The 21,854-nt window shown below is 42.8% G+C and overlaps 1 protein-coding gene across 1 annotated transcript in view; it reads right to left on the bottom strand.

Annotated features, from left to right (window-relative positions):
* ELAPOR2 (endosome-lysosome associated apoptosis and autophagy regulator family member 2) overlaps positions 1-16,225 on the bottom strand; it is a gene marked incomplete at its 3' end in the record, with an annotated part of 49,341 nt that extends 33,116 nt beyond the window's left edge. Inside the window, 2 exon segments of the mRNA XM_080347620.1 lie at positions 453-648; positions 16,111-16,225. Of these exon segments, the coding sequence (XP_080203746.1) occupies positions 453-616 (164 nt within the window). The 5' untranslated portion in view covers positions 617-648; positions 16,111-16,225.
* Between the last annotated feature and the right edge of the window lie 5,629 nt (positions 16,226-21,854).

The raw sequence follows: 21,854 nt of genomic DNA, 5'->3' as shown, positions 1-21,854 counted from the left end.
CCTAGCCTACATAGGAAAGGTTCATTATCCATAGGCCCAACATACGTTTAATTACACTCAGAAACAGCCTTCTGCAACCACCATGTGTCTCTAAATAAGCTGTGAAAGTACCTTTTAGCCACATTTTAGCCACCATGACCCTGGAGCTTTCCAGTTACAACTAAGAGGAGCTCCAGGCTGGTCTTAGACTCACTAACTGCTGATGAGCCTGAGGAGACCATGATGACAGCAAAGAGATTGCTAAAAATTTCGCTTTCCAGCCACTGCTGTTGGCCATTACTGGGGTTGGTCACCCTCCAGAGAGCTCGGGTGAGTCATTGAGCTGGGTTGGACTGGATGATCCTGAGGGTCTCTTCCAACCGAACTGACTCTACGATTCTATGATTTATGCTGTTTAGCTGTCTCAGGTTCACCCATGGCTGCGTAACCCAGGCGCAAACAGAACTTCTTACTTGTTGCAGCTATCGGCTTTATTCTCAGCCGAGCCCACCGCCGTGTCCATGAAAGTCGCCACATTGGAGAATCCTGCTGGCAGCTCATCCCACTCGTCAAACTTGATCCCGCTGCCCAGCGAGTAGGTCCCTTCTGCGCATTTGCTGCACACCTGGTTCTTCATCTCCAGGTACTCGCCAGAGGCACAGGAGAAAGCTGGGGAGACAATAATTTCCAACATATGAATGGATAAATTAATCCCAATTAATTTCCATTAATTTTATGCCGCTTAATTAATTAAGAGTGAACTGTGACTAAAGAGAATCACACAAGAACTCCCCAGCCCCAGGAACACAAAAGCTGAACTATCAACTTTGGCTACAAAATTGAGATGTTCCCCAGTGCCTGTTTTTTCCCTGACACAGTAGCACTGAAACCAAATCTCAGATGACAGCTCTTGATTTACAGCTTGTCTCTGTTGGCAAAACAAGGTTTTAGAAACAAAATCTCTACCCACAGACTCTGTCCAAAAGCAATTCGTGAGACTGAGGGTTTGTAATCCAGTTCTCCTCACCCTTGCTCACCCATCTGTTATACTTTGAACTCAATTAAAATCACCAGCACCTGGAAGCCAGAGTAGACTTGTATCACCAACCTGTATAGCTAAGAAGGGCGTATGGCAGCACACAGACTGTAATAAAATACTACAAGCCTCAGCTGAGAGTTGCAGGCCTAATCCAAGGCTCTCCCCACATTTTTCCTCACATGGGCTGCCTACAAAGCATTGAACATCTTGCCTGATAGAGCAGGTGGTCTTGGAAAAGATCACTAATGGGTCTGTGTCTTGCAAATGGGGTGATATGAGCATGCTGAGAAAATAAACACTGGTTGCCAGTGCAGCAAAGACAGTAATAGCATATGTAACTAGGGGAAGTATAATTTAGAATGAATGTCCACAAAGTGTTTTTACTGATGTCTCTAAAATTACTTGCTCCAAGTAACTACGCACCCCATGTTCCAGTCTGATCACCTCTACCTGCCAAGAGAAGAATATTCTCATTATATAGAGGAAACCTGGACAGTGGCTGAAGTCCCGTGTGACCAGAGAGACTCATGTCTGTGCCAGGAATTGTAACTCATGCCCAGATGCTCTTTGCAACAGCAGACCATCCTGCTTTCACAGAATCACAGGATAGTTGGGGTTGGAAGGGACCTCTGGAGATCATCCAGTCCAACCCACCTGCTAAAGCAGGTTCACCAGAGCAGATCACACAGGAATGTGTCCAGCTGGGTTTGAATGTCTCCAGAGAAGGAGACTCCACAACCTCTCTGGGCAGCCTGATCCAGGGCTCTGGCACCTCAAAGGAAAGAAGTTTTCCCCAGCCCCATGCTGCACCATGTCCTCTCTGAGACTGAACATCCAGGATGGAAAACAAGCAAGCACTTTCTGCAGAACACAGTATTTCCTATGTTGCCTGCAGATCTTTAAACTTAACTGCACCAGTTTAGCCAAAGCAGGATTCAGAGCAAAGCAGACAACTCGCATACCAAGAGATGGTGGAATTTTTTACTGTTTCACGCATGCAACGTTGTGCAATGGTGGATATTTCATATACTTGCTTTAAGAGACATAAATTCATAGTCTGGCAGTACGAAAAGACCAGACTGCCAGCCAAAGTGATGAAACTGGCCCAAAACAACTGATGCCGGCTGAAATCCCAGCATATGCAGTTCTATAGATGTGCTGATAGTTATCTAACTGCAGAAAAAACTTGTTTGGCTGTAAGTACTTTGATGAAGTCATGACTGAGTAACTCTAATTTCCATCTGAATCCAACTGCAGTGCAGGTTCCCACTTCTGTGCTGGCTCTTGCAGCATTTTCTTGTGTAATTACCCTTGATGGAATCCAGATGAAACGTCCATTTTGATGAAAAGATCTGCCAAAGGGTCATTTTTCCCTCTTGGTCATATCAACATATTCTGAATTTGAAACAGTGGACTGGTTCAGCCAACAAATCTGTTTTTCTAACCCCATCACTCGTTGGTGATGGATCAGGATGGAAAGTGGGCAGGAGCCTCACAGGGACAGGTGCTGGGGTAGGGATATCAATGGATTTCTGTGAAAGACGGACAGACAGGAAAATAATCCACACTCAGAGGGGGAAAGTGGTTTTCTGTAGGCAGTGATGACAGAGCTGTAGGGCCAACATCCTATTTGGCTACATCTGCAACCTCAGCTCAAGCCATAGGATGCACCTGCCGCTGGGTTCAGAAGCCCAGCTTTCTTCAGAGACCCAGAGAAAAACAGTGAGCACTTCCCCAGCTGGGACCAGATATTATAAAGCTTTTCACCTTAAATACATGAAGGTGTCCTGACTCACTGCTTTGGCATGATTAATAAATCCTGCTTTATCTTTTCCTTTTGAAGAGTGCACAGGGAAGCCATCAGGAAGTGAAGTCAAAAAAAAAAGTGAGCTCTCTCATGACATATTCAAATTCATGAACAGTTTCAACATTTTTTAAAGAAAGTTCAATATCAAGAAATAGAGAGCGCTGCTTAACCACATGTTCCAGATTTTTGAGTTTCAAATAAGGACTCAGTAACTGCGAGAGATTCGTGACATAATGAAGATGCAGACGGCAGCAGAGCCTCCTCTTCAATTACAGTGAGGTTGAGCAGAGATTATTGCTTTAACTGTGCTAATATGTTTTAACTCCTTGCAGCCTGATCATTTTAGAGGAAAAAAAAAGTATAAGAGATCAGGCAGGCTGCTGCACAGGACACTGCCATCCATCTCTCACCTTCCACGAGAGAGATGAGCCCTTTTCTTATTTAAGTAGGAATTACCTTCTTTCTCTTTTCTAAGAATCGTATTTCAAAGGCAGAAGCATTTCCCGTCAAAACACATGCGTCTGCAAGCAAACAAGCTCTGAGCATGCCAGCTGCTTGCCAGGTTCAATTTGAGGCTGAACGTGGCTAATGGCAACATGAACCACTTTCGACACTGGAACAGATGCACTGTTTGGTCTCGTTCCAGGCAGTTGGGAGCAGCTGGATGGCGATGGGGAGGAAACACAGCGTGTGACAAGCACTGAGATGGTCTCATCTCCTAGAGTCACATAACTTGCTCCTCCAGCAAGGGGGGAGACCAAAAGCCAGGCTAAACCCTCTTAAATCTAAGCAGCATCAATTTTGGAGTCTGTCCCAGCTGGAGTTGGGCAGGTTGTGGCTGTGCCCAGAGGGACCCTTCAGAGCAGATGTCCCCCACGATGGACCAGAAGGCACCTGCCTGGGGTGGGGACAGGGCACAGACAGATGATCTGTCCCAGGGCACTGGCACTTCACCTTATTTGTGATTGCTCCATCTCACTTATACACAGCTGAGCACAGATCCAGCGCTGACCTTGTCTACAGAAACATCTGACGCTATCGCAGCACCGCTGTGTTTGTGGGGGTGACACACTCAAGATGCTGTCAACAGGAAGGACAGTATCACCACAAGGGAGGTTAAGGTGCAATGTGAAGTTTCAGGAATTTAAAGCATGTAAAGCTCTGGTTCATCACCCACTAAACCCTCCCTCTTGCTTCAGACTCCAGAGGGAAAATTAGTCTCCTGGCTTAGAGGCAGCCTTTGTGAACACCACCTGTCCTCAACCCCAGAGGCTATTTGTTTAAGCATTTGATACCTACTTTTCAGAGAAAACATCTCTATTGAATAACTCCTTACATGTCTAACATGTTTCAGAAAACAGAATTAAGTGTTAAATCACATGAGCAATTCTGAAATCTTTCCCAGAATTGACACTATTGATCCTGTTTGGACATTACTATTCCTGTCCCTCTCCAGCTCCATATTTTGCTATTACACTTTTTGAATATCAGTTTGAGTAGTACACACCAGCTTACACAGAACCACACACATTGTGACGACTGAATTTGATTTTCTTTCTTTCTATGAAAAAACCTATGAAATGCTTTAAAAGGTTTCATGACCTGGAAGAACATTTACAGAGGCAGCTGGCAACGGCCCAACATGCTGTGGTGCTGGATACACTGATGTCTTCACTAGCTCCAGTGAAGCCGATGCAATTATTGGTGATTTGCAGCTGTAGCTTTGTTAAAATAAATACAGAAGGAAAAAAAATGTTGTGGTTTGTACAGGCGACTGGTCTTGATCACAAAAGACGCTGTAAAGTACTGTTAGATAGACACTGCCACAGGCAGCCACATGCATTCATACATGCACGCAATAAACCTGGCACAAGATTCTATTCATAAAAAATTAACATGAGCTACAGTATTAATACCCACCAAAACCATTGTATAAGTCTTGTCAAACAGACCTCATTTCATTCTTTAAAAGGATTACAAGTCACTTGATAAAGGCAACTGAGCGGATGTAATAGACTTAGGGTTTCCAATACAGTTAACTTAGTTTTGCTCGTCATCCTGATGAAGGTAGCACCACACAGTCCCGGTAAGGCACATCTTAAATGGATTAAGAACCACCTGAGTAACACGTCTCAGACAGGGCTGTCGGTGGGAAACCATCACTGAGCAGGGAGGAAGGGGCCAGTTCTGCTGGCCCCAGGACTGAGTCCACATTTTTATCAATGATTTGCAGGCTAATAGGAAAAAAAAAAGGTATTAAAATTGGTTGGTGAGAGACTGATAGAGTGATAAACCCTGAAGTAACATGAGCGACTCGGATCTGTCAGCAAGCCTGAGCCCACTCAAAGTCTGCAGAAGGCAGAAATGTATCCTGGAGAAGAGAAAGCCTGAAGGTCAGAGTGGATCCACTATTCATCAAGACATCCAAAAGGTGTTAATGAGATCTGCAGATATATTTAGAGCACATTGCAGGCAAGTGGATTGTTCTAATACTGAATATAGTTGTGATTCAGCATTTTTAAGAGGTTAATGCAAAAGAAAAGGACTTCAAATGCTTTTAAAATGAGAGGTAACCTCTTGCAGTGAGAGATCTGAAGTGCTTAGTCTTCTTAGTTTATCAAAAGATTGAGAGTCAACTTGATTAATATGTAAGTATCTCCAGAAGGAGAAAACACAGGATCACATTGGACTTTTTAATCAAGAAGAGAACTGCATAAGAAGAACCACCTTCTGGAAACTGAACCCTGATAAATTCCAATTGGACATAATGCACATATTTCAAATAGAAAGAATGACTGATTGCTGGAACAATCTGTCATGGCATGTGATGGACCCTTTGTCTCTCAAGTGCTTCATACCATAACTGGACACCATCTGATGGTGTTATCTCGCCTTCGTATCAATTTCCTTCTTTATATTCAATCTTAGAGGTTAAACTACCGAATCTAATTAACCTCCCTCCTCTTAAACTCTGTGAGTGGAGAGGGATGGTCTCATACCTCCCTTCTGGGGCACACCACAGATGTGGGGCACCCTGAAGCAGAACCCCTTCCCACTGCGTGTCCACCTCCAAGGAGTGCTTGCAACAGATTACTTTGCAGATCTGATTGCACTTTCCAATCACTTTGCAGGCATGGAAACAGCTCCCCAGAAGGCAAAACAGATCATAAATCAGCTTGCCTCATTTGCCCTTTGACTGCAAGGTGCCAGGGTCATGTTCTGGCTTTTAGTACAGCTGTGGCCCTCCCAGTGATTTTGATGGATTGGCATCAATGTCAGTTGGAACATTTCTGTTCACTGACCCTAACAATCTCACTTTGCTTAACTTTCTGATGTTGGCAGTCAGGACAGGCTAATCATGAACACACCTGGACTAACAGAGTAGATACTCACAAGTATATTACTACTCAACTTCTTCTGAGGTATGAAACTTTCCTCTGGAGTGTTTTCTTATGTCAAATATCTCTCAGATACAGCTACCCTGTTAGAGGGATCAGAATATTTGTGATTTCACTCTAAGATCAATCAAAGCAGCCTCAGTCCCCTTCACCAAAACCGTAACATATTCAATCGTTCTCCTCCTTTATGCAGCACTGGCTGCTCAGTCTCACACCTTCCCTCAGGTAGTTTCCCATCCCACATCACTTGGACTCATTACTTCTACCACAATCGGTCTTCTCAGCAGACATTTTTCTCCAGACATTTTTCACTTATGACACCTAGAACTATTTCAGCTCTTCTGTTTATTCTGTTGCCACTGAGCACGTGCATATTCATGTGCATCCTTCTGTGTCCCTCTGGCTCTCAACACATTACAGTTTTAAAAAAGACATAGGACTGCGTTTTGCCAGATTATAACATTATTAGAAGGAGCTAGCAGTGGAGCAATTCTACCTAAACCACTGAAAAGACACAGGAAAAATAATCTCAGACACTGGCTTTCCATCTCTCTCCATTCACTTCCTATGTTGTTCATCCAGAGCCCCACTGCCTGGGATGCAGGTGAGATGTTGCCATCTCCTGCAGGCAGGGTCTGGGCTGAATTGTCTCAGCCTCCCATGGGCAGAGGTGAAAACTGTAGCTCAGAAAGGAAATATGAGATGGGCAGCATCCCATAGTTGTCCCTTTGAGCAGCTGCAGGGTTCAGCAGACACATGCCACAAACCTGGAGGGGAAGATGTGGCCAAAAACAAGTACATAGAGTTCAGTGATACCCTGGGACGTCAGGGTCCACACAACACGGAACCAAGGACCAACCAAAGTACAGGATGAGGAGACATAAAGAAAGCCAAAGAATGGGAGTAAATCATTGCTTCATTATTGATGTTTCCTATAATTTCAGCTAGCTTCAGAATGTCTCCCGTGAATAATTTATACAAGGCTTCTCCAATAGACTGTGAATAATTGATGTTCGTTTTCTTCAGTCATTATATCCCAATGTGTTACCAGGAACCAGACTGAATCTTAATTTAAGAAAAAAGTCTGTCAAGGCCATTTAGGCTTGAAATGTGATCACACTGAAAGCTGATGTAACTTGGAGAGGAGTAAATAATTTTTCTTTTTATCCAAGAAATTACAAAAAAAAAAAGAGCAATGCTTTTTCCAGTTCACATTTTTGACAAGAACATTTACCCCAGTTGGCCTGGCACAAAGGACAGTTTTATTATCACTTTTATTTGATCATTTGGACTCAAAGGTGTGGTTTTGGAATGGGAATACTCAATAAATTCATGAAAATCTGGCATAGAGTGGAGGAAAACAGTCATCACCAAGAGGTTAGCAAGCACATTTGCTGCCAGGGTTGCAGCAACCACCCTAATGGTTCAGCACTGGAGATGGCATGAAAAATACCTTAAAGTGAGTAAGTATCTCTCCAGCACTGAAATGCTGGTGTTCCAAGAGGAATATCAACATTAAATATAAATAGAGGCATTACAACCAAAGCCATCTGTTCCTTTCTGCTGCTTACAAATCTATTCTCCTTACCCTGCACTACTCCAACCTCATACTTTTTCCCATAGTCTGTCTCTGTGGCACCTCAACAAATATGCACATACACACATTTGACACCAATTACCTCTACATGGGGATTCGGAGCAGCCTGACAAGGGATTATCAATAACAAGGAAACAAGTATCCGAGCTCCTAAGGTCTGTAGAGTTGGATAGACAATATCCTGATGGACAGTGAGAGGAAAACACATCACAGGAGCAACTCCAGACCCCCCTGACTCCATCAGGCTTATTTTGATTGCTCATCAACCAAAATGGTTGGTGCAAATGGCTTCTGGTGCCATTCAAGATGTCCTCTGCACACACATACACACAGTGATTGCCTCTCATACCTCTACCAAGTCATAGCAAATCTCAAGGTCTTTCCAGCTGCTTTCCTGTTGAAAGAGAAATCAGTGACTCAGAGGAAGATGCATTTAACTTATTTAATTACACCATCTACACAAATAGGGTGAAAAAATCAACAAAAGATACTAAGGCCAACTTTTTTCTTGGAAGTCTCTATACACACATCAACATGCAGTTCGCAGTAACTGTTCTCCAGGAATTAAACTCTGTGGGTTCAGTGCAAGCCCTTTTTTTTTTTTAACTATTTACATCATAGAATCTTTGCTTCAAAAAGCCAACAATGGGACTTTTTCTGCAAAGACAACGTATTGCTCATGCACAGAGGACAAAATCTGGAAAAAATTACTTGTAAAACTGGGGTATCTCTCAGGGTATCAATACGCATTAGGAAAACATCCAGATGGAAATGCCATGCCAAAATGGAGCCTCGAGCCTCAGTTCAGGTGGGAAACCTAATGCCATCAATAGGACTTATCCACCCAACTTGAGTTAGGAACATGCGTTAGCAGGGATGCTCTAAGAATAGAAATAAACATCTGCTTGAGTGCTTTGCTAAATCACAGCCTTTTAGCAGCAGCTCTCAAACTATGCCATGCACACCACTGCTGGCTAAACATCTTTGCTACGTGACAGCCTTGCATTAATTCCTCAGCTTCAAAGTGCTCCTCAGAGCAGCTTCTGCTGATGTGTGTTAGTCCCCCACCCAGGGTGCTCTAGACTTGCCTTTGCCTTCCAGAAAATACATTAAAACTTTCCTACGGGTACTAAAGAGACTTAGATAAAATTGAGTTGCACAGTCCTGTTGTCCATACACACAAAAGTGCCCCTATAAAGATCAGGACTCTGAAATCTACTTCTTGCGCATCTTGCTGTTCATGTCAGAGGTGGCTCGAGAGCCAAAGTTATATTGTTGTTTTCTCTGTCAGACATCCTTAATTGCTAGGTAATATATGACAAGCCAAGGGCCAAATCTATAGCATATGAAGAAATTCTCAGATTCCCTGGATTTCATGCCCACTAAGAATCCACTTTTTTCATACTAAGGTTTGAGAGAGCAACCTTCCATATGCGACTCTTATATGTTGACAGTCAGTTTTGTGGGAGCCGTACAACTGTTCAATAGAGAGGGGAGAAGAGAAGGTGTTAGTGAAAATGAGGGAAGACATCAGCATGTACCATTCGAGTGAGCAATCTCAAGGATGGATGAACAAAATGGGAGATCTTCTGAACACATTTTTTGAACATTATCTCAAAATAGTACTTCCCTGCAGCTCAGGATACCCAACAGCATCTGTCACCTTATGTATGTATAGCTATGTGCACATGTCAGATCTAAATGACATGGTTAAACACCAGCAGCCATTAATAGTTTGACCTCACTGTTTCCTCCAAGGTGAATACACAAAGAAGCAATGTCTGAATGACAACAAAAATGAAAAAATTATTAGTACATCAAGGCTGATGAAGACAAGATCCAGTGCTTTCAAGCCATGAGAAAAAATGAGCATGGATACATGTCTAGTCCTCAGAGCTATGCTGGTGTCACCATATTTCTTCTTCAGTTGAAACAAAGGATGTTTTGTTGGGATTCTTGTTTGCTTCAAGAGGCTGTAACTCTGGACTCATTTAAGCCCTATGAAAAGTAGTTCCTACATGTATTCATTTATGAAGACAATGACACTGCGGTGTTAATACATTTTTTTGATTATGTAACAAACTATTTTGAGATAAATAAATGTGACTGTTTAATAAATAACACCATTCTCATGGGAGTATTTGTATGGACATTCATATCTACATGTGTGATAATGTAAACATCAAAGAAACTACTAAAACTTATCATTGCTATTTTTAGCCAAATTTGAAAATTCTAAGTAAAACTCCAGAAGAACCAATTCTTTAGCACAAAGACTACACAAAATTTGCTTGAATACAAATCTAGTTGAAAATGAACAGGTGTAAACTTTATGTCAGAAGGCCATAACACAAGCACACAGATTTTGCCAGATGTATAACATTGATTTTATATTATCCATAGACAGAGGTACATATGCTTATACACCATATGTTATAAAATTCCCAGATTCCCAATGACTTCAAAGGAATTAGGAGCAGATCCACTTCTTCCTGGCTTGGGATACCCAGTCTTACCAGAGACTGAGAGAACACAATTTAAAACCTTCTATTTAGGTTTTCTGTTACAAAAGCATAATGTTAAAACTTCTGCAGATCACTTAAATTGCCTTGAAGTGTTATAAAACCTACAAGTCTTAAAAAAAAGATCATTTGCCGTAATTGTGTCTAAAATGCACAGCAATTAGCAGGAAGATCCATATCTCCTCCTATGGTATCCTAGGAGCAGATGACACAAGTTAGAATAAACTCAACAAACACAGCTCAGTAGTAATAAATCTAGGCAAATTTTGCTCTTGGTAAAGTCCCCAGTAAAGTCCGTTGCCCCACAAAAGCCCATTGTAATTAAGGACAGTCTATTTTCTGAAGTCAGTGGAGCTTTTCACACGCTGACCTCTTGGCACACGCTCACAGGCCTCCACCTCAAAACTGAAGCACGTTTCTGATTTCAAAGAAGTTGCTCCCGCCTTAGTGGCACCAGATATAGGTGGAGCTCGCTAAGCAGAGCCATTGACAACTCCACAGCACTGTAGTTGGTCAAGTTCTTCCATATTATCAATATTTTTGTGTCTCCTTTCTTAAGAAATCTTGCTGATTCCAGCTGGTATTCAGATGCTGACTATAGCAGTGTCCCTATCAGCACTTTTCCCCCTTGAACATGGTAAATTCAGCTCATTTTGAAGTTGCACCATTATTCTCTCTACAGTTGCTTTATTATGCACATGGCATCCTTAAAATTAACAAATACTTATGAAATAAGGTGCAACCCATTCCTGTTTAGGATGGCAAAAATAATTCATATTCTGTGGAATAAGATAGTAAATATTAAAACAAGAATTAGAGGACAAATGTGAACCTTTTAAGCCCTCTTTGGTCACAAACTCTGCTGAAAGAAGCTTATCAGTGCCCCTGGGCACAGCAAGGGCACTCTCTGAACCAGATATTTGGGTTGTACTTGAGTAAAGTGAGACAAAAGGAGAGGAAGGAAAGGAGATGTGGAAGGAAGGCAGCGTCCAAATGCAGACTTTTAATTTGACTGTAAAACATGCAGCAGATGGTCGGGCTGGTAGAAAAACCTGACTGTGGCCACCAAAACACAGTGTAGTGTCAATGGGAGCATCATGCCAAGTCCTGTTCCCACTGCCAGGCCCTGAATGGTCCCTATTAGACACAGCACACAGCCCCCACACCAAAACAGAGGGTTTTCAGAGATACCAGCCATATGGGGGTGCAGGCAAGGGCTTAGCTCCCAAAGTAAACTGTTCCCATTGACTGCCATAAATATTTTCTGTTTAAAAAGCCAGGCACACTGCCCTGGTAGCAGCAATCCTTATGAGCTACATTCCTTTCCTGCTATGAGATGCATGAGGAGATCATAGCGAGATCTGTTGTAATTAAAAGTGAGCAAGACCAAATTAGTTAAGCACATTCAAGTTGCAATGTAGTGATTCAGAAGTTTGGGTTTTGCTGAGGGAGGATTTCTGTCTGTCACTCACCCAGCACAATGTTACTCTGCCTCCAAAATGGTTCTGGGAAGATGCCTAGAGGGCACATCTTAAACATCAAACAGGGGAGAGCCACACAGAGTAGCTTTAGGAGTCATAAATACTGTGGTTTTTGTGGCCAAGATCCTTGCTGCACTTTTAACATATCTCTCTGCAGGATTCCTTGCAATTGTCACGTGCCGGTGTCAAAACTATGGCCCATCTCTGACCACAGACAAGCAGGAGAGGTGGCCGAGCAGTTTGGCATGGCTATACCTTGAGGTACTGCACCCAATGACAAAATGCAGGCTGACACCTTGATGTGGGGTCTGAAAGTGGCAATGGCCACAGCCTCACAGGGTCAAGCAGATCAGGGGAGAAAAAAAATAGAGGAGAGTGAAATATAGAAAGGGGAATGTTGTCCCAGCTCATTGCCAGTGAGCTACTGTGCTGCAGAGCTGCTCCTGCACCTTCCCTCCCACTTCTGGGGTCACTGCATGGCAGGACCTCCTACAGCATCACAAATATCTGTCAGGTGAGATTCCTTCTTTCTTCCTACCTCCCTGGATAATAAAGGTGTTGTGGGGATGGTGGCAGGAGGGGAAGGTGGTCTCATCTAATAGGTTATAATGCAGTCAAAATATGACAGTCTTTTCTATGCTGAACCTCATGATTAATTCTCAGAGGACCCTGTGTTCTCTGCAAGTAAACTTTGCTGATTAAGATTTTGAAGACCATAACAGGATGAATCCTGGCATGTTTCGGAGCCTACAGCCGTTTCGGGCAGTTGCTCTGGGCAGGTCACAGTCAGCTGTGCTTTGTTGCAGGTCGGCATGTGCTTCAAAATGCAGCAGAGCACAGAGATACCCAACCTAATTTGAAATGGGTTCATTCGAATGAAAAGCCATAAAACACAACATCCTGAAAATGAGCACGTCTCGAGACACCGGCTAAGTGCCAGTGCCACAGTTAGATTGCTCCAGATACGTGAAGCACCTGAGCTGGTACATTTTTAGTAGTCTCAAGTGTCTTTCCACTCCACTGGAGACCACAGATTAGACATATTTACAGAGATGATTGGAGACATTTAACACATTGTTATACCGTCTTTCAAATTCCTAGTTCAGGGACAATTTAAAAAGAATGACTGCTAAGCATTTGGAAGTGGGAGAGGTTGGCACAGTGTTGTCAGGATCCAAAATTAATGAGAGCCTGCAAGTCACTTCTGTTTTCATGGAGCAGTAAAGATCAATAGCAGATATTCTCAAGCGGCAGGCATTTCTGAATAGATGAAAACAACTGAAAATAGTGCATCATGAAGTCAGCAGCAATGGCAGATGTATTCCAAAAAAACACACGTTTTCTCCCAGATTCCTCCATATCCAGTGTCCTAACTGCCGCCAAGGACCACTGAGGGCTCTGCCAGCCTCAAGGAGACAAAAAAAAAGCCCTAAGAACTCATGCCGCTATACAACTGAAACCCTTTTTTAAGAGGAGAGACATAGTTGGCTCAGATATATCTCAGGACTAGTATAACAACCAAAACTTCTGAAGATAGCCGATCTGCCTATGGTGATTGTACTGTGGTCCCCAGCTTTGCAGCTTGAAGGACTGAAAGAGACACCTAAGGGAGTTCAGGACTCTACCAGTCATCAGGATGAGCCCTAGTGTCCTGATGCTCTGGTGTAGGGTAGGACCTACCAGATGGTAGAATCTGAATAACTGTGTAGAATGACCAGAAAGACTCATCACTCATCTCTAAGGATATGCCATGCTTAACGGTATATCCTGATATGCCTCAAGATGAAATAACTCTAGACATAAGAGAAAAGGAAGGCATCCCATGGAATCATTAATTACTTGGTGAGATGTGTTTGCGACCCCTGGCTAAGCCTGTAGCACAACTCTGACTCTACACATGATCCACTGAGAACATATGTTGTAGCAGCCCCAAACACAAAAACTTTCATTTTCCTGAGGCTATAGTAATTTGTGCTTTTTAGTATAAGACATCCTTGCTCCAGCCCCTGTGTTGTCAGATGAGACAGAAACCACCAGCTCAGAGAAGACAAGTGAGGAATGGTCTATCTGGCAACATTTTCAGTACGACTCACCATCAACAACCCCTATTGTGCAAACTCTGAAGAGCTGGAGGGCACATAATTTTCAGAAGCTGCCTCTCCCAGTATATCCCACCCATTGCAGAATGGACTGTCAGCCAAACTCTAACGCTGGTTCAAATATTTCGCAGTAAAAGCCACCACGTTAGCCAAGCCGAATGGGAGGGGTGTTCCCTACACATTCCTGCAGTGATTGACTGCTGTTGACAGATTCATGTTTTCAGCCTGAAAGGTTAGCTGTTCTTAAAGCAAAAGGTGAAAGACTATGAGACAAGAAACCTAAAATGACTTTTGCCATCAGAATACAGCCAGACATCTCCTGAAGTCGGATAATCTACTGCAGACACACACAAAAAAAGACAGAACTACATTAACACTGCTGCACTCTTAAGACCCCAGAGAGATGAGATCTGAAGGGCTCAGTAAAAAAAGTCAAATACCCAATTGCTTCTCAAACCAGCTGAACTGTCATGGGACTTAACAACAACACGAGGAAAAGCATCAACTGAGATGAGTTTTCCAGTGTATTTAACTGAATGTTCTACTTTGGTGTATAATACTGCAATCAACTGGGCACAATTTTCCGCTTGTCTAGCAGGGGACCAGATATGGAGAAGCCAGAGATTAATCTATTGTTATAAAACAGTTGAATTTTCATTGAAATTTATTTAAGACCAAAAAGACACGCAAATAAGAGGAGATGAAGAGGGAGGTACACCATTTGTTGAAATCTGTGGCAATAAGCCGAGGACAGTGCAACATTGCTGAACTTTAAACCACTTATCACAAGTTTTAAGAAGAAAAAGTGAAAAAATGAGTTATACCTATGTTCTCTGGTGTACACCAGAAGTGGTTGCCCAGCAGAAGGAATAACACTATGTGCTCCTTTATAGTGCAGACAGCAAAAAGTAACAGGCTTGAAGTACAACAAGGGAGATTAAACAGCAGAAAAAGCTGTAACAGGAGGGAAAATGAATAGAACAAAATAGATGAGCAAATATCTGGGGAGCCTGCGGGCCCTTCATCACTAGAGGTCTCTGAAAACAGTACAGCCAAGCAGCAGCCATGAACCACAAAGTCATTGCTACTTTGCTATTTGGGCTGGGGTGTGAATTATGGGATCACCTGAGGTGCTTCCCAGCTCTGTATTTCGGTGATTAAAAAACACATCCTAAGCATATACAGAGATGCCACATTTAAAACCTTAGAAACTAGACCCAAATGCCAGGAATGACAGAGATAGTTTTATAAATGATGCTTGCAAGCAATCAGATATCTTTCCAGTGGTCAGCACTGCTACAGAAAACATTTATACGCCTTACACTGGAATATATGCCGTAAAGAAATGAACAATAAACCTTTACAGGAAGAGAGTCAGAAGTGAATAAAATCTCATCATTCCTACAGTACAACTGAAAGGATGTTGCCATTGTTTATCCCATTTGTCAGATACAAAAATTTATACCCTCGTACAAACTACTGAGAAAGTAAAGCACTTGTAGGATCTTTTGTGAAGATAATTGCTAGAGCAAAGAAGTACAATGGGAACAGGTGTTCAGCTTGGGAAGCTACAAATCAGTGAAGGAATAGATAAAAAGTGCTTGCAGAGCAGCAGTTCACTTATGTCCTCAGATACAAAGAAGTGTGTTAACATTTAAAAAATGCAGGACCACATGATACGAAAGCACTCCAAGTTGTTAAAAATAAATACATAAATAAATAAAATGCAAAAGCTTAATCATGAAAATAACTCAGGCAAATAAGATATTTACCACTACTTATGCATTCAGCTTATTAATTAGCTGATTAGTTACGTAATGAGAATGTGAATACTATGCAAATATAATTTGGCCACTCCTGGTCACCATTTTGTCCAATACAGCTACAATCGAACTGGAGAGCTGCAGAACTTAAGAGTATGGCAGCTCAAGACAAGCAACCACATCTTTTCAAGTGGTGTTTTAAGAGATGTGGCTTGTCAATTAATTAGACCTGTAGCAGATATTGATTTATACAACTACACTACAAAGACAATCCCTGCTCCACAGCTCCAGAAGAATAGAAGGATTGGAGGGGATGGACTAGCCCAGGGATGCTCAGGACATCAGAGACAGAGCTAAGAAGCCACACAAGGGTAAATAGCACAAACGGGTAACAGTGGTCTGTAACATGAAAAATGCCAACATACTGCATTCTTTCCCTTTCACCGGGTCGGGTAGTCCAGAGCACTCCACCGATGGGTTCGGGACAGCCACTCTCCATCTGGAGCCACTGCTGTCACATTCGGTGTACTCGAAGTGGTAATCTGTCTGCAAGCAATTACAAAGAGTTTCAGTTTCATCATAACATTTGCATATTAAGCTCATTAATCAAGACTGGGATTAGCAAACTCAGTTATAATTAAACCAGAAAGGAAGTAACTGGAGGGGAACATACTGTGCAGCACTCGCACTGCTTTGATGATCACCGTGTATCATTACAGAGCAAGCACAAAGCACATCGGACGCTGTGCAGAACAAATGTTAAAGCAGAGGGTGGGATTTGCAAAAGCACTTGAGAGACAGGACACAGATTCCACTAGAATTCTTTTCCCAGTCTCTTAAAGCAGGATTGATTTCAAACTTCTGGCCATCATGGTATGCGATCTACAGTACTCAGCCAGGCTTCCTCTTTGGTCAAAAGAGCAAGATGTACCCAGAGCACAAGTCATCTCATATTAGGCTGGATGTCTAAGATGGACGGGATGAATAATCTTTTGCAAGTGCCTTCCCCTCTTCACCAATTTCAGAGGAAGCCCAGAGAAATTAGGGGACATAAACCCAGTATTGGGATATCCCTGAAAATGCCATTCAGGTTCAACTCTGAGGAGTGCCTCAAGGTATGACATGAGGAAGATCATCCCCATGGTCTCTGTGACCAAGATAAACTCTGAGTAGTCTAACTGAAAAGCTATAAACTTCCTTGCACTAGCTAGAAGAGAGTATTAGCTAGTTATCTTATTAATAATATTGATTCAGATCCTAAATACAATCAAGACTCATATCTACTCACATTTTTAGTTTTGTCTTTGTAGCTTTATTTCCAAATTCATGGCCCAGAATTTTACTACTTAAATAAACCCCAGCAACATCTCATTCTAGAATTGGTTTGGTATCAAAAGAGAGTGTGGATGAAGTTGGCAGAATTGTTGCATACCTTTCTTCAAAGGGAACAGACCTATATTAAAATGACACATCCTGGCAAGCTCCATGAGATGGCTCCACAGGGGCAAGGCCACCTCCAGCTCCCTTTGCAGTCAACAGAGGGAAAGCGTTGGCCACATGCTTATTTTAGACACCTGCTGCAGAGTGGATAAGGAGATAACACAGGCCCTAGGAAAGTCTCTTTCTCTCCACTGGCTACAGAGGGAGACCAGCCACTTGGTTTGGATGGAGACTTCTCCATTTCCTCAGGGGAACCCCACCTCTGACACCGCACAGCCCTGTGTGGCCCATAGAAATAACACAAAATCATGGGACTGAGGAAAATGGGACCAGAGCTTTAGCCACAGGTTCAAGATTTACACAGCTTTAGGGTAGACTGGTGTGGCGGATCTATAAAATGTGTTGGTTCCTTTCAATTTATCTGGCTTGTCCTGGCAGCACTGGCCATAAACCAAAGTGGGGAAAGGCAATGGTCATGTCCACTGCCCAACGGACGAGGAGAAGTGCTCCTTAGCTGGCATAGCTCCCCCATGAGGCAACATAAATCTGCCTTCCTGAAGATCTGTGCCACCACAACTTCAGACATCAGTCCCTAAACTACGGTCCCCGAGGAGGAGGTATTCTGTGCACACAAGGATTATTTTGGGGATCTTTTCCCGCTCCTTCTACAACCCCTTGCAGTGCCAACATCCCACATGATGGAGCAGAACAGGGAGAATCAGGTGGAAAAAGGTCGGTCCATGCTGGTTCTGGTATAGATTAGTAAATCCCTGCAAATATTCAGCTGGCTCACAAGAAGACTTGCAATTCTGCTCATTTATAGAAAAACAAACAACACTGAGTTTAATACTTCTCTTACTGTTACCATAGCTCTCCAGAGATATTCAGACGTTAATATAGTTCTATCTAAATATCATTAAAGCCTTTGGTATTTTGCTTCCAAGTGCAAATAATATTCTGATTTCTCTGGAATTAATATTTTCATGGTTCAATAAATGCCTTTGTGGCTCAGCCTGTGGTTTACAAACTTAACTAACAGCACAGCAGAAAGAAAAGCTATTTGTCTCAAAAATAAATCAAAGTATAGGAAGATACTATCAAACCCAGAGCTATATATGAAATATGATATACCACATTCTCAACTCTATGAATATACTCAATTAAAATACACATTGTCCCTCTTTCATTATACAATCTTCAACAAACAGAAAGAAACCAGTCTTTAATCATCTTCATGTGAAATCTGCCTGTAAGACAACCAGAATATATAAATAACATATCTGTAAAAGATCCACTTCATAGTTCGTATGACATAAGAAAAAATGATCTATTAAATTAAATATGAAGACTGCAGCCATGGAGGGGCCAGGGCATCCCAGAAGTGGTGCAGCTGGCAGGGACACCCCATGCCCTGCAGGAACAGCCCCTCTAATGGTGGATGACTGTCAGCCCCCACTGGAGATTAAAAAGTCAGGACAGTAACTAAAATTATAAAGAAAAAAAGGGTTTCTGCTCTCATTCCACGTTCAGGTGGAAGAGTCAGGTCTCCAACCTTCCTCTTTCATCTCTTCATGGAAATATCTCCAAATTTAATGAGCCAAATGAGGTTTACAGGGGAGACAGACCCAGCAAATGTCCTTTCCTCTGACCACCCCATCTCTGTGTGCTGTGTCCACCGAGGAGTCTCCAGACTCACTAGGAAGGTTGTACAGCAGAACAAAGTTCTTACATGGCCTCTTTCCATTGCTTTTTCCGCTACCATGATCAGTTCTCTTATGGAAGGGAGATTCTTTTTGTTTGTTTTCTATCTGACTTCCAACTCAGTTTTATGTCTAAAAACTGCTCCATGGACCTGCTTGTTCCTCTGGTAACTGACTGTAATAATGACTTTGCAAATTAATTTCTGTCCGTGGTCACACACACACCGCTCCAAAATCCATTCCAGCTACCATCTTCTCCCTTATGCTATAGTTCTCCCTAGAAACAACCACTGAGGGTACAGCTGTATCTCTTGTTTAAAACCAGAATATATCTGTGTTGCATTGCAGACATGACAACAGCTCATAACTTTGGCTGTACCGCTTGCCAGCATTACATTACATTACATTAACCACCTTGGCTACTTATAGCAGGTGAATATAAATGCACAGATCTTTCATTCAGCTATATTATCCAGCATCTCAAGCTGATTTAGAAGCCATGGTGATGCCGTCCTCAGCACCCAGCATAGCTCGGGTTCACTCTACGAGTTGGAAGCAGCCTTAACGGCAGCACCGACACACATGATGTATGCAAGCACTGGAAATCGCTCATTAACACTGGCTTACCGGGCTCAGCGCTTCTAATCTGCCTCGGCAATTTGAACTTCCAAATATAGAAGGCTGACAGGAGCCTCCTCAGCACCATGGGATGCTTACACCACCTTTGCATCTCACTGAAAAGTGCTGTTCCATTATGCTGGGACTTCTTCTCCTCCCTGATGGAGAAATTTCTTCACTCCCCCATTCTCTGAAATGAATTTCATTGCAAATCCATTGCCAGATGTTATCTGTTGCCAGCTATTACTCTGTTTTTGCTTTAAGTGTTTTTTCCCCACTATCATCCAGACATATAGTATCTTTAAATTTGGCCATGGGCCTGTTTTCGTTTTAACTGTAGTTCTGACTCTGTTTTATTACTTTTCTGGGCTTGGCCCTAATGTTCTAAACATGTCCCTCCCCCAGTTCAGCTGTTATTTCCTATAACATTTCCTATTTTATTGCTCATAATTCCTAGGCTTTGGCAAAAAAGGCTTGAGTTTCAGACTCAAAGAGTAGGTTTCCATAGTAAAATGTCTCTCAGGAAAAAAATGAACACCACCACATATAGGGTTAAGCTTAAAATAAAAGCAATTTTCTAAATGGAAAATTGATGCTGTTCCAAGAAGCTGCTCAGAATCAGTGTGTAGTCCTCAGCATTAAATTTCAAATGAAAGGTTAATAGTAACCTGAAAAATGTCACCAAAAATAGGCAAGTGCATTTGGTTTACCCTACACTGAATCTTGTGTTATTGTTCTCGGAGAATTAGTGAAATCACATCTGCAGTACCACGCAAAGCCATTATAGGAAACTCTCTGACGTACGTACGCTCTCTTTGAAGGACATTGTGTACAAAGAGATGCCCTCATGCATGCACATGATGTCAAAGAGATGGTGCACTGGTCACAGCTCTGCCGGTGGGGGAGGGGGGAAAATGACAGAATTTTTCCAACATCCTATGTTCAAAAAGCATCAATATGGGATTGATGGCGTGGGTCTGCCACCCTTGTACACATCCTGTGCAAACCTCCAGCAGATACCTCCTGGCTCTGTGGTGGCACCTGCACCTCCTGCTCTGCAGCGCTTCCCCAGCTCCCAGACCACCATGAGCTGGCTGAGTGACAGTTCAATGAGGCATGTCCCCTTCAGTGTCTTCTCCAATTCCACTGCCCCTCTTCTCATACAATCCTTGGCTTGATTTCAAGTGGCACCAAGTGGTCCTCCTTGCCCGGGTACCCGAACTCAGTGCATGTAGTGTTAGATGTCTCCGGTGCAGAATTCTGCATTTGAGATAGTCACCTCATGGCCCTTTACAACAGTTGACAGACAGAGGGCACAGCTCCTCTCAAATTAAATGTCCATTTCAGGGCTTTTCTGAAACTCTAGAAGTATCAGTTTCCTCTCCATTGGCTGAGAGCTTTCTTATGGGCTCTGTAGAACTGAGCTATCTCCATGACAAAGACCAACATCCACTTCAATGCCTTTCCTACTTTTCTCCACCAATCTTTTCATTCCCTCCTTTCACCTAGATCACAGAATCACAGAATCAAAGAATATTAGGGATTGGAAGGGACCTCAAAAGATCACCCAGTCCAATCCCCCTGCTGGAGCAGGAACACCCAGCTGAGGCTACACAGGAAGGTGTCCAGGCACGTTTTGAATGTCTCCAGAGTAGGAGACGTTTTTCCTTCAGCCAGTTCGCAATCCACCTCACTACCCGATCATCCAGACCACACTCCCTCAGTTTAGCTGTGAGGATGCTGTGGGAGACTGTGTCAAATGCTTTACTGAAGTCAAGGTAGACCACATCCACCGCTCTGCCATCATCTATCCACCTTGCTATGTCCTCATAAAAGGTGATGAGGTTGACCAAACACGACTTCCCCTTGGTGAAGCCATGTTGACTGCCCCTAATGATCCTCTTATCCTTGAGATGCCTTGAGATGGCACCAAGGATAAGTTGTTCCATCACTTTCTCAGGGATGCAGGTGAGGCTGACCAGTTTATAGTTACCCGGGTCTTCCTTCTTGCCCTTTTTGAAGACTGGAGATGCCCTGTAACCCTTCCCATTCAACTAGAACTGAAGGGCAGAGAGCTCACACGTCCTTCACCCAGTTCCCAGTGGTTGATCTGGGCAGAAAACAATGGCTGAAGCCCAGGAGCAATAAACAATTGCCATATCTGTTATAAAATATAATAGAAGAGTCTCTTACAATTTAACAGCTTGCTCTGCTCATGTTGTTTTCCAAACACAGACATCACTGAAGCAAAAAAAAAAAAACAAAATATTGACCCTACCTGCCACAACATTACTAAACAACAACTGTCAAGACGTCCATCACTTATTCCTCCCTGAACTCACACTGCTTGTTCCACTGATACTTTTGCTTAACCCGATTTACTGCACACAATGCTATTAAAAGATATTGTT

The sequence above is a fragment of the Nesoenas mayeri genome (assembly GCF_963082525.1).
Source record: "Nesoenas mayeri genome assembly, chromosome: 1".
In the NCBI taxonomy this organism is placed as follows: Eukaryota; Metazoa; Chordata; class Aves; order Columbiformes; family Columbidae; genus Nesoenas; species Nesoenas mayeri.
The sequence above is the reverse complement of the archived record's forward strand: the minus strand, read 5'-3'. Positions and strand labels throughout refer to the sequence as shown.